The 13,985-nt window shown below is 40.2% G+C and overlaps 2 protein-coding genes across 7 annotated transcripts in view; one reads left to right on the forward strand and one right to left on the reverse strand.

Annotated features, from left to right (window-relative positions):
• LOC117400379 (solute carrier organic anion transporter family member 5A1-like) overlaps positions 1 to 2,496 on the forward strand; it is a 61,058-nt gene extending 58,562 nt beyond the window's left edge. The window contains exon 10 of the mRNA XM_059022229.1: positions 2,131 to 2,496. Coding sequence (XP_058878212.1) covers positions 2,131 to 2,234 — 104 coding nt within the window. The 3' untranslated portion in view covers positions 2,235 to 2,496. The remainder of the gene's footprint in view (positions 1 to 2,130) is intronic.
• Positions 1 to 13,985, reverse strand: part of LOC117400528 (extracellular sulfatase Sulf-1-like) — a 103,507-nt gene that overhangs the window by 14,689 nt on the left and 74,833 nt on the right. For all 6 annotated transcript variants that reach the window (XM_059022228.1, XM_059022227.1, XM_034000624.3 and 3 more), the window contains 4 exons: positions 4,110 to 4,317; positions 2,809 to 3,025; positions 1,699 to 1,795; positions 1,517 to 1,608 (listed from right to left, as the gene is read on the reverse strand). In XM_059022228.1, coding sequence (XP_058878211.1) covers positions 1,517 to 1,608; positions 1,699 to 1,795; positions 2,809 to 3,025; positions 4,110 to 4,317 — 614 coding nt within the window. The remainder of the gene's footprint in view (positions 1 to 1,516; positions 1,609 to 1,698; positions 1,796 to 2,808; positions 3,026 to 4,109; positions 4,318 to 13,985) is intronic.

Consider the following 13,985-nt stretch of genomic DNA (forward strand, 5'->3'; position numbering starts at 1 on the left):
ATTTGCTTAAGCATTTTACTTAAAATAATATATTTTTTGCCCTCACTTATATCCTTCTATAAATACCATTTTGCCATCAAGCTAACATGTTCAACAACACAAATAAAGTGAAGCAGTGTTTTGTTTTTTTGCTTTTGAATCCCCAGGGCTGGAATTTGGTGGTAGGCTATTGAAATAAACAGAGAATGCGTGATGATTTGTTACACATTGTAATAACCAGCAATCCGGACTCCTACTTCAACATTCATAAACTATTGTTGTTGTCTCTGGCACTGCCATTAAACAGTGCTGCTTGTGAGCGTGGGTCAGCATTTAATCAGCCTCACGCCTTTCTGCCCTGATGCATATTCATGTGTGTAAGATGATCACTGAAACCTCTGATCCTGAACCCAGCATCCTTGACAGGGAGCCTATTGATGCTAAATTATTAATTATTATTATTAATCAAGGCCCCCTTACAACTTCTCACATGACACAAACCTTCTGTGTGGGCGGATCATTTGAGTAGTCATCTATGGTTGCTAACAAATACAAAATAATAATAATAATAATAATAATAATAATAATAATAATAATAATAATAATAATAATAATATTGTCTACTGACGCCATCATTTAATGTAGTTTGCACTATATGAAGTACCCTGGCGCTAGGAATCAGCTCCAGATTTGCACCTCTGATCCTTGATATCCCAACTGTTTGAACTGTCGGGGAAGGTGGAGCTAGACAGCGACTTGGATAAAATTACCCCCAATTCTGGCGAGTACCAAACCATTTCTGCTGGTACTCCTGTGATAAAAGTTATGTGAACCCCTGATTATAATCATCTCTTATTATAAACCACAAGAAATGCAGTAAACAATCTGAAAAGTTGACATTTTAAAAATGAATGCAATCAATGCTAACACAAACATGACAGATTCTCCTCACTCTTAATTAACCTTTAAATCAGTCAAATAGAGTAATAGAATGCCTATAACCACAGTCATTTCGCAAAATGCCTGAAACTTTTAGGTATTTCGTGAAATGATTGAGTAAAGCAGGCAAATTGTGTAATGGGATGCTCCTAAAATCAGTCATTTTGCAAAATGGCTGAAAGTTTTAGGCTTTTCACAAAATGCCTGATTTCACAATATGCCTGTATATATAACATTATATATATATATATATATATATATATATATATATATATATATATATATATATATATATATATATATTACACACAGTATATAGTGACAGAGTAGGGGGGATGTGTGCATCTGGAGGGATGTGTGGTTGTCTGGAGATCAAAATTGTGTTTGAGGTGCGATTGGAAAAGTGTGGAATGTGGCCAGGTGGTAAGGGAATGATTGGTTGACCCCTGGTCACACCCTATAAAAGATCAAAGGAATGAATGTTTGGGATGGGTTGTGTAGGAGAGTTAGGAGTGGAGAAGAAGTGTGCTGTGAGTAAAGTGCTGTGCATTTGCCATTGGCCCAGGTCCTACTAGACTTTAAACGCAACATAACAAACCTCTTACTACAGTCACATTCATCTGGTCGTCTTCGCTTTAGATGTCCCCTTACTTCTCGCAAATTCTTAATTTTGTCTTGAAGAGCTTCAATCTATATTTGAAATGTAAGGGTAACATTCAATGTCGGTGTCTCACAAAGCAACAATTTAAAACGCCACGAAATAACCAAATATATTCAAACCTCTAGGGCGATGTAGCTCTTGTGATTCCTCCAGGCCCTGGATGACTGGTAGATTTCTCTCTCACAATGCACTGTGTCATTGGCCAGAATGTAACATCTACAAGACAAGCAAAGAGTGAGGTGGTCAGCAGAGCTAAAGAATCTATAGAATCTTTGTTTTAGTGTTGAGCTGCGTTGTGTTCATCTGTACATACTGTACACTCCCCACTGCGAGTACTAAGTATCATTATTTTGGGGAATCCCTGTTTCAATCAATGCATTCATATTTTTTAAACTGTTTTAAGATATTTCGTGAAAGTGCTGACTTCTATTAAGTGTTTAGTATGTTAAAATTAACTCAGGCAGACAATTATTGGATTAACAAAAAAGTTTAAACTGGTCATGCCTTCCCTCCACTCTCCATCCTCCTGTGCTGCTATTTCTCTTCCCTAGCACCTCTGTGGTGGAACCAGCTACTGGAGAACTTCAGGACTGCTCCGTCTCTCACTGCCTTCCGCCGCCTCATCAAGACCCACCTGTTTAGACTGCACTTGTAGATCTCTTGATCTGCCCCTCCTACTATGCACTGGACTTGTCTGACCTACGCACCACGTTACTGGATCCTCAGCTAAAGCGCTACTAATATGCCATTGTAGATATAACTTGTTGTAATCCTAACTTGTTGCATCCTAGTTCAGATTGTATTTTAGTAGTATTATTAGCACTTGCTGTAAACTATACTGTATTTAAATATTAATCTTTGATTGTAATCCTGTACTGCCCTGTAACACCTGCAAGTCGCCTTGGATAAAAGCGTCTGTCAAATAAATAAATAAATAAATAAATAAATAAATAAATAAATAAATAAATCCATCCCCTACTTTAGCTAGCTAGTGGCTATCCAAACAAACAAACAAACAAGGAAGCATTATTAAGAAACTCAAAAAAAGTCTAATAAATATGGGCATGTTCCTATTCAATGTCAAAACAACCATTTTCAGTTTATACTCAGTAGGCATGGACAAACACAGTTTGAGTCTATTACATTTTCCTGGCCCTGTCTGCTATTTAAAAAAGAATCCCAGGACTGTATCTATTGCTATGGTGACAGCTAGATGGTGCTGAGCTTACTTGTGAGTGACTTTTACAGAGTTGGGCTGTCCCACTGCATTGTCATCAGCCAGCATTTCCTCCACATCCTCCTGCTCCAAGTCATAGTGGCGCTTGCTGATGTTCCGTGGCTCGTAGGCTGGCTGTGCCTCTTCAAGGTCAATGTCGTAAATTTGCCCCTCAAATTCTACCGACAGGGACCTTGTTGGCCGAGTGTGAACAAAGCGTGGCTTGTACCCTGCAAAATGTACATAAATGTGTTTTTTGTGGGGGTTTTTTGCATGAAGAAAAAAAGTTATCTTTTTTTTCTTAAAAGGCACCTCTTGTTACACAGAACTCCAGGATGTACAGTTTGTTGGAGTAATCTTACTTCTCTGAACTTGATGTTTAGATTATGTTTGTGTGTTACATTGGACAGTCTTTTTTGTACCCCTATTGCAGAGAATTACCCATACAGCAAGTGTGTTTAGTCAAATGGCCACTAGAGGGCACCAGCACATTTCTACATTTTGTAACATGCATATTACTGTTTACACGTAACAGAAAAGATGGATACATGTGATGTACATTACACTCCCATTTATCAGTTTTTCAATAATTTGTGTTTCAGTAATCTGTACGGTTTAATACAGTACATTATCGGATCTATGCAGAAGCGGGCATTCACACACTTTATTAGTGCGGAAATCAGCGTATCTGTGCAGAAGTGGATGGCCATCATTTAATTAAATTTAATTAAATTGAGTACAGTATAGTGCAAGCCAACGGACAGTACTGTATTGTAGTTACTGAAAGCAGTGATAAGCGAGCAGAAAGCAGACTTAAGACTCTCTCAGCCTGGCAGTCTGAATATAAAGAGCAATTATGACAATTAAAGACTCAGCAAGATCAGTGACTTTTTTAAACCAGCTTTCTCTACCTCTAAACAACGCTGACTATGTACAGTATATAATTGACCATTGTTGGGACATTTTTTTAAAATACTTCTGTGTATCATCTACAGTGGAGTATATTCTAACTCAATCTTATTATTATTATTTTTAAGTATTTTCTTTTTAGATACATTTTGATATATACCGTATTTGACAACTTTCTCTGTGCTTTTCCAACAACGCTCCAAAAACTCAACAAAAAGGCCTTCAGTTTCAAAGCTTTCGATCCAGTGGAAAATGTGTGCTATTTGTTTGAAGGAATAATAAAACTCCCATATACACACTCTTGAGATCACAGAAGTTATTTATTACTGGTTTTGCCAACGAAGAGTTCTCCACCTAAACTTTTAAAAGCAGGTGTCCCTAACTCTACCTGTTGTGCCAGCTTACTTTGGTTAGCCTGAGAAAGCTGTCTGTGGCTCCGTCGCTCCCCTCTGGTTGGCCTGTAGTCGGTCTTCCCACAGTCACACTCCTCCTTGGAACCGGACCCTCTGGATCGCAGGCTTCTTGTCCGCTTTCTTTTTGCTGAAACTTTCAGAGACCCTTTGCATTTGTGAATTCGCAGCTTTCCTGATGTGTCCTCAATACACTGCCACTTCTGTTAAACCAAAGTGAAGATAAAAAATTAAAAAACACACAATCTGCACAGAGGCATAATTTACCATCTGGTGCGCCTGCCAAAACAGTACTGGCATTTTACGTATACACTATTATCTTTATTTACAAGACAAACCAGGCAAAGAGAAAAGTCCTCCATGCACCTAAAAGCGGTAACGTAGCTAATTTGCCATTTAGGCTCCAAGCACTTTATAAGTGTTATGTACTTTATCTCCAAAGAAAGTCTTCCGCAACATTGGTGATCAAGAGCACAGGTCAATCTAGGAAATTAGATAGAAGTAGTTATAACCTCCAGCACCGCGAATAGTATCACAATTCCTGTACATGTCACAGGAATCCTATTTATTTTGTTCAGAGAAAATTAACACAAAAGGTTCAAAAGACTGATGACGGGGTTTTTTTTATTTTTTATTTTTAAGTTTAAACTAAGTAAATACAGACACCGGGGAAAAACCCACCTAGCTTCTGCTACTGTTAACACACAGCCATTACAAAAATATGTAAGTTAATTTCTCCTTAATCTCTTAATTTGACACCACGTTTGTGGTGAGAGGCTGTTTTTTTTTTTTTTTTTTTTTTTTTAAACTATAGTTCAGACATTTGCTCAGAACTGTGGGGAGCTGTGTCCAAACCACCTCCATGCTGCACTGATTGAATTTCCTGTGAAGGAATTACATCTTGACAGCTAGATTGTGTGTCTGACAGCAATGTTTTACTTGCACTCAGAATCCGAGACACAGACAGAGACAGTGGTGACTGGCAGCTGGGCTGTCTCTTTGCACGGCAGACATAAGTGGCTCGTGTTAAGCAGAGCAGAGCTGGGTTTCAGAATTTCATTCATGCAGTATTATTTACAAAGTGTCACTTGGTGCCGTACTGCTGTGCTACTCTTCCTCGTTTAGCTTTAAGGACAGACCTTTTGAATCCCTTTCCTGCAGTCTAAACATGTTATGGGATCCGCATATGGTGTTAGCTGCCTTCATGTTTCATAATATGTGCTTACCCTTAAGAAAACCAAAAAAAAGGGTATGCATAGAGAATTGTGCAAGTATTCTAGCAGTTAGTTTAATTGCAGTGCTGTTTGTAAGCAGACTGACAGTATCGGGGAAGGTAGTAGTTGACGTCTGTGGTGCCCTCTCTGCTAAGTTTTTGTGGAAGTTTGTATTTTCAAAATGTACGGTACACTGGGAGTGTAAATAGTTCTGTTTCTACCTTAGACACACATTAGATCATTTGTCGGCACAGATTAATGTTAAATTGTGATCCATAATGTGTGCTGTGCAAGTTAAAAAGCTATATCTTTTCAGTCTGCTTAGCTTATTCTAGTATCTGCCCCACAACCTACCGTTTTTCAATGGTTGGATATTTCCCTATAGTGTTGTGTTCTTATGTAGAATAGTTGTTAAGCAAGAAAAATCTAATTTGCAATATCAAAAGGAACCTTCATTTTCAACATTTTGTTTCATATTACAGTTTAAAAACTGACATTATTGAAGTTATGAAACAGTAATTTTAAAATCCCATATACCGTGGGGAAAATCCAATTTAAAATCTATACACTATGGTCGGTCTGTACAATCAAAACAGAAACCAGGTTATATACGCGCACACAGAGCGACTGCACAATACAAGCTGAATCAAAGACCTACTGAATTTAAAAATAAATAAAATAATTACCTGACTGATATAAGGGTGCCGTGCTAGGCTTTGCCTAGGGCGGCAAGTTGCCTAGTGTAGTGTCTAGGCATATATTGTTATTTAAATACCATACTTTTAAAGTGGTTTAAAGTATATAAACTACTTAAGAACTCACTACACTGTGTCTGCTAAACGTATTATGTTTAAATAAAGTGCTTATTAATATGATGTCACAAAAAAAAAAAAGAGAGAGAACATGAAATGTTTTCTGATAAAACTGCCACATAGCCGATCCTGCGTCCGCTGCAATGTTTGAGATGGCAACACCACCTTCATTGTACTGGGTTTACATTTGCCCAAATTTTTTCTGTGCTGCACAATGAAGTCAAGTGAAATGCATTTGAATCAACAGGCAAAGATCTATAATGCATCCCAAGATCATAATGTAATGCAGACACACAAAGGGGGGCTTGTGCCTTCTGGTGCAGTAAAGCAGTCTATTTTCTGTCATCTTCAATGAATGTCCTTATTGTATTCTACTTAATTGTAATAAACTAAGACGTTATCATATCATATCATATCATATCATATCATATCATTATCATAACCCTGGTTCCCTGAAATAGAAATGTAACCATTACCAAATGGGTATTTACCTCCTAAAGACCCAAAACCTGAATAAGATAACAAAGCTGCTCAGCCAAGCCTGTGACGCAGTCATGCCCGCCCCTTCAAGTCTGCTGTAATCATGGATGCAGTGATCTATTTCAGGGAACCAGGGTTATGATAATAACTTAACGTTCCCTTTCATGTACGAAATGTAACCAAATGTTACCGAATGGATCAGTATACCCAAGCAGTCGCATGGGACGGACCCATAGCAGACAAAACATTGTTCGGACTGCCTCCAACTTTTCGTCCTGTCAACATTATATGCTAGGGGTCGCACTGGGCAGAGCGTATGGAGCTGCCCAGGGGTGAAATTCTACTGGTACTCACCGGAACTCTGTACCGGGACTTATTTTGATGCCGGTACTGGGTACCAGAACTTATTTAATCTGCTGTTCATCCAACGCTGATGCATTCCATCCACTCACACATTCCACTAGCGCAACGTTTCTCAAATGTGCTTTCATTCAACACAGTTTGTGCTGCTTGCATTCTGTTTCCTCATACTGCTTCTGTTTCTGGTATCGCTATTGGCCACCATTAATGTCTGTACAATCACTCCATGTTGATTGGCCGAGCTTTCATTATTATCAGATTTCATTTTGGCGTGAATCACAAATCTCCACCCATTTCGCTTTGTGTCAGTGCTCATTCGTTGCAGCAGTGTGGAGTAGTGGTTAGGGCTCTGGACTCTTGACCGGAGGGTTGTGGGTTCAATCCCCAGTGGGGGACACTGCTGTTGTACCCTTGAGCAAGGTACTTTACCTAGATTGCTCCAGTAAAAACCCAACTGTATAAATGGGTAATTGTATGTAAAAATAATGTGATATCTGTATAATGTGAATTAATGTATAATGTGATATCTTGTAACAATTGTAAGTCGCCCTGGATAAGGGCGTCTGCTTAAAAAAAAAAAAAAAAAAAAAAAAAAAACACCTTAGCAGTGCAACGTGAAAACAGCGGTATGAAGTAATTTAGATTATTATGAAGTAATAATTACTCTCTTTAGTGTAGCGGAGAAACTATCTGAAATATTTGAAACGAACATTGCTGCACATGAATTTGAAGGCAAAAAGCCACATCAGTGTTCTCCATAAATTATATAGTTGAAAAATATTAGAAATAATTATCATAACGCGTTTTGCCTTGCACCGATTTAACACATTGCCAGAATTTGCATGAAAGTTTCTAAAATGGCAAGTGATGTGTGGGACAGTAGGGATTAACATTAAAAAAACAGGATCAAGAAAGAGCTGCTTCAGATTCTGGTAAGCGAGTCAGAATCGGGATACAGATGTAGGTGTGCTTCACACTTTTCAAACACGGGCCCAACTTGCAAGGTACATGTTTAAGCATAGTGATCAACGTTTTGTTTTGTTGTGATCCTAGTATTTTGTGTTATGAGGACTGTAATAAATGAAAACTAAAACGGTGAGGTGTTTTTTTCTTTGTACAATGCCCCCTTTTCTAAAACATTTTGAAGAGTTTATTTAAGTTAAACATGAGTTTTCACGAGTGTCTACATCTTAAAAAAAACCAAAACAAAACCAGGAATACTTTTTTTAAGTCTACTTTTATACTGTTTCTGCCTGGAAAATCTTTATGGAATAGATCATGGTAATTAATCTACACAGAAACACAACAGAGAAACACACAGAATATATTATTGTAGGATAAGTAATAAGCAAAAAATACATAAAAGAAAAAACAGGCTTATATATGTTCTAATCCAAGGCTATTACTGTAGCATGGCCCGGTCCTGTTGTAGGTGAGTACCCAGGGTCTGGAAAGTATGGGGATGATTTCTAAGAATACTATGGAGATTAAAATGGCCAAGTCAAGTACATCATTAGTAGTAGTAGTGCCTGTTACATAAATAATTTGAGGGGTATCTTAGCCCCTATTATGCATTGTTTGACTTAGACCTTTTTGTATAATTTTTTCATAGCACAGTTGTTATTGTTTTTTTAATACCATTTTTTATAACATCGTCCCTTTTTAAGGATATCTTGAAACATAACTCCCTCTCTACAGCAGTTACTGCATAGTGTAGTACTTTCAGTACTTCAATCAATCAATCAATATAAATTATATATAGCGCCTTTCATAGTAGACCGCCATCACAAAGCGCTTTACAAGACAGTGAGGAACAACGCATAATACATTTAAATACAAAAATGCATTGAAATACAGGGCATAGTACATTAAATACAAATAGTAAAAAACAATGCAAATACATTGCATACAGGCATAATACATTATACAAGGCTAGGATATGAATTCTAAACATTGTGTGTGTCATGCAGAATCATACAAATAAGATGGAGGAAAAAACCTGAAATAGCAAGCTTCCTTGTTTATGGTGAATTGGTTATAATTGATCCGTTCTTTTTTAAGGCTTATTTTATAGGCTTATTAAATATATTGTGTACCGATATGTATACATTTTAAAAGTATTTATTCATTGGCACTTAAATTGTCTCGATTTTTAAAATGTTTACACCCGGCTGTGCATACGAGTACCTGCACTTGTTTGTTGAGAATTTCACCCCTGGAGCTGCCGCTCTCTGTGAGACTGGAAAGGAGGTGGATGGAAAGCCTCCAATTCCACAGACTGGTTGACATTAAATGCCGAGATTGTCTTCGGCAAAAAAAGCAGGATTGGTACGGAGCGTAACCTTTGTCCTGGCTTCTGCAAAAATTAAGCAGGCTTTCGCAATTGAGAATGCCTGCATCTCACTCTACCGGTTTGCGGAGGTGATTGCAAGCAAGAAAGCCGCTTTGAGTGACAAATTTCAGCTCAATTGAATGTAAGGGTTCAAATGGAGGCATCATGAGTGCATCAAACACCACGTTAAGACTCCAGCGAGGAACAATGTCCTTCATAGGTGTCCGAAGCCACTGAGCTCCTTTCAAAAATTGCCCTGCTAGGAATTGAGCTCCTGGGGAGACCCAGCCAATTTTGACATGGCAAACTGAAAGAGCTGCCAGATAGACCATTAATGTAAAGGGGAAGATCTAACTCTGCTCTCCCAAATCAGGCTCACCACCTTGGGGTGCAGCCTCCATTCAGAAGCGCTGGGAACTCCCCTTGAGAGGAGGTCCGCCGCCTAGTTTGTCACCTCGGCAGGTGCACTTTTCTCAGTGAGAGGAGGTTCTCGTGTACAAAAGCTTGCGGGCCACGCGATGGAGACTGGGAGACCTGAGGCCACCCTTGTGGTTTATGTACGCCACCAGCACGTCTCCCTCGAACCTCCTGAAAATTCTGCAAGGCCAGGTAAACTGCCTGCAGTTCCAAAACATTTATGTGGAGACCCTGCCAAGGAGGGTTCCCACACACCTTGCGCACCCCTGCCATTACACCCAGCGCCCTAGCCCAGGCTGGACACATCTGTGGTGACGACCTCCCTTCCGATGACACTGTCCAGCACTATGCTGAGGCGGCGATGGGCAGTCTGTTTCCACCAAGAAAGTGCCTTCAGACACTGTCAATAGGCAGTCTCGGTTCAAAGTGGGCTGAAAAACCCTGCTGTTGAAAGAGGCCTGCACAGGATGCATGCACAGGAGACCAAAAAGTAGGGTCCGAGAAGCTGCTGCCATCAAGCCCAAAAGTTTATGGAACGTCATTACCGTGAGCACTATGTTGAGCTGAAAGCTCTAAACAGGCGGCTATTCTCTGCACTCTGCCGTCCAACAGAGTGGACAGCATTTACCTAGAGTCCAAGCACACTCCTAGATAGGAGGCTGTCTGAGAAGGTGCGAGTTGGCTCTTTGCATGAGTCACCGTAAGACCCAACTGTTGAAGGCAGCCAGTGACAAGTTCCGTGTCGGCATCTGCCTGTGTTGAAGAGTGGGCACAAATGAGCCAGTTGTCCAAATAATTGAGTACTCTGATGCCTTTGTGTCTTAATGGGGCCATGATAGCTTCCATTCACTTCGCAAAGGCACAGGGAGCTAGAGAGAGGCCAAATAGCAAGACCAGTAACTCGTACGTTGTTCCCTGAAAGGTGAACCACAGGCACCTCCTCTGGGCTGGTTTTATAGAGATATGGAAACAGGCGTCCTTGAAGTCCACTGTGGTGAACCAGTCGCCTGGACTGACTGACTGCAACAACTGTTGCATTGTCAACATTTTGAAACTCCTTTGACTCAGATACAGGTTGACCTGTCTGAAGTTGAGGATCGGTCTGAGGCCACCATCCTGCTTGGACACCAGGAAGTACCTGGAGTAGAACCTTTCCTCCAACTGGAGGGGGTCTATTATGTGACTAGCCCATTTTTACAGCAGAGCTGTTACCTCCTGAGACACCACCGCAGTGTCCTGTGGGTCTGTGACACCAATACTCAAGATGGCTCCCTGAAAAGGGGCCCTGGGCATGTGGCTTGGCCTGAGGCTTCTGTCTCTGAGTCGGGCGGAGGAACCTATTGTAGCCTCCATGGCAAGGAGCTGCGGGCCGGTTCTGAACACCACCTCAGGCAGCAGGCGCAGCTGGGGATGCTGGGGCCTAGGGTGCCAGTTTGCTGCTGGTTTGCACACTGGGGGTGGTCGCTTGGAAAGCAAGTAAACCAGCTCCTTCGTTGATTTCCGCATCTCCCTTTAAAAGCAAGTACTAATGTTTGCGAATGCGACATGACGCCGGTCTGTATAAAAACAAAAAATGCATATATGTTTTAATAACGAAGTGCGAGAAGGGCGGTAACAATTTGATCAAATAAAAAAAAAAATGCTTTTAAGTGCAGAGAGATGCTGTATTAACACCAGCAGAATACAGGAACCCCAGATTCTTGCAATAGTTGTGATGGTGACCAAACATGTGTGAGTACTGTTGCGTAAAAAAGTAGCTTAAAATGACCAGTTGCATTTAAGAAACTTAGAACAAGAACGGCAACAAATAAAAATACACTTAAGGTTTGTGTATTGCACACGTGCCATTAATAAAATGCCCTGGAAACTTAAAATAAAGAAAATTATTAATGAAGGGCTCTAATGCAGCAAAAAGCGCAAGAATTAAACAAACAAAGAAGTGAAAAGATTACCGTACCAAATCTTTGTGAACTTCAAAAACACAACGTTATCTTTCGCCAGTCAAATCGTAGAGTGCCTAAATAAAGTTTTGAGTCAATGTGAATGGATTTTTTTCGTCTGTTGCGTCTTGCATCCCAGATATAATAGATTTAGTTACACTGTTTACCGTCAGAAGTTTATGTATGATTTAATTGCACAAGATTCCATAGTTAGACGATGAGCTAATAATATCTCTTCAGCCAAAGAAGCAGGCACGGTAATTTAAGAGCACCGTTACCATTATGTAAAACAGTATGTAGCATGAGTTTTGTACTAAAGCAGGGTCAGCTGTTGCAGGGAAAACAAAGTTTATTTCTCAAACTGACCATTTAAAAAATGTGACAGCAGAAGACACAGAAATACTTGGGGCTGTAATTAGGAAGTGTACTGTGTACTGCAGCTTACTTGATTGTAGTAAACAAAAAAACAAAAAAACATGCCATTTACTAAACTTAGCTCTCAGATTGTGCTAATGAAAATGTATGACAATGTGCTTGGTGTGGTGTATTTAATATGCAGATATAACAGAACAAACTCACTGCAATGTAAAACTTGTTTTTACTGAAAAATAAACGGTATGTAAATCATAAGAATTGTCTGTGTTACATGCTGTCAGATCAGGACTTCACCAACACTGAGCTGCCAATCTACACTCGTAGCCCCCCTGGGACCCCAAGGGGACAGGCGGCGCCGAACGTTTACGCAGTAATTACGAGCATCATTCTTTGCTGGGAAACTGCTGCCCAGAGCTTCTCCATCTGCTTTGAGCCTGCCGATCGCTTGGAACGGTGACTCTTCTTCGTCGGGGGAGGGGAAGGAGAGGCAGAGGAAGATGAGGAAGACTGTGAAGATTGCTTCCTGCATGGGCTACTTTCCCGGGTGCGTCGTCCGCTCTCCCTTGGCATATGGGGTGAGGACGCAACCACCTCTCTACCAGAGGACGATGGGGAAGAACGCTGTGCAGGAGTGAGGGCCAAAGAGCGCACTGTAGGGCTGCAGGATAGACATTTCTCCAGCGTGCGCTTAGAGAACACAAAACTTGCAGAAACTGTGGTTCACCAGTGCCTCCTTTGCATGCTCTGGCCCCAGGCAGGAACAGCATCTGCCGTGCTTGTCCTCAACAGACTGGTCTTGCATGTGTCACAGGGATAAAACCCAGGCATTATGCAAGTAGCAATGCAGTGTACCGTAACAAACAATGTACAGTTGCTGTCTCAGTCTGCTTAAAAGACAGCAACGTGGCTGAGCATAAAGTCAGCCGTTGCTTGATGGGAAGGAGCGACTCAAGCCACTGGCTTCACGCGAGGCTGCAGTGGGATGTAACAAACAGGCTGTGGGGCACAAATATGCGTAATTAGTAAAACATACAGCAATTATTTTTAATATCACATAATTTGTGTAAAAACACAATAAATGCGAAAATCTATAGCAGAAAAAGTAACAAGTACTTATCCAAATAGGCTCTCCTGAAAAATGGCGCGGAAATCTGTGTGTGCAGTCCTTTATACTCTCGGGATGGGCTGACTGCGTCACAGGCTCGGCTGAGCAGCTTTGTTAGATCTTATTCAGGTTTCGGGTCTTTAGGAGGTAAATACCCTTTCGGTAATGGTTACATTTCGTATTTGAAAGTTTAGGACAAAAATGTGTTATGTTTTGGAGGCTGCATTAGCGAGAATCACCAAACACACTTATACGCAGAGTTTATTATTACAAAACCATTAAGTAATTTGTATTTTCAAGTCTCGGACCAGTTTTGGTATCAAAATGTATACTGACTTGAACACAACAGATGGACCACCCTATTTCTAAAGACCATGCCACAAACTAAGCAAGAAGGTGGCACTTAAGTTAAAATAAAAATCACTTGAAACACTAATGGGAATGGAAGTGCTATTCCCTCAGACATCTGGATATAAAGAAACACCCAAACGCTACTGTCTTATGAAAGATTTCTCCCAATTAAAAATGTTGTTTCTAATATACATCATCGCTGCACAACATGGCATTCACAGGGTATGCTTGATTAATGTGTCTTGTAATCAGACTTGTATGTAAACTAATTACACAATAAAGCCAGTAGCCCATATGTACTGTACTGTAATTGACTACTCAAGAATAAGAGTGATGATCCAAGTCAATTTTTTATCCATATTTTTTTTTTTTTTTTAACAGTGGTTTGGTGATAGCAGGCAGTGGACACACACTACCAGCAACTGTTTGAACATAACTTTGCAATGAAAATACAAATTATACGTTTTCTATGTAACTGCTCCAGA

The sequence above is a fragment of the Acipenser ruthenus genome, chromosome 4 (genome assembly GCF_902713425.1).
Source record: "Acipenser ruthenus chromosome 4, fAciRut3.2 maternal haplotype, whole genome shotgun sequence".
Taxonomy (NCBI): Eukaryota; Metazoa; Chordata; class Actinopteri; order Acipenseriformes; family Acipenseridae; genus Acipenser; species Acipenser ruthenus.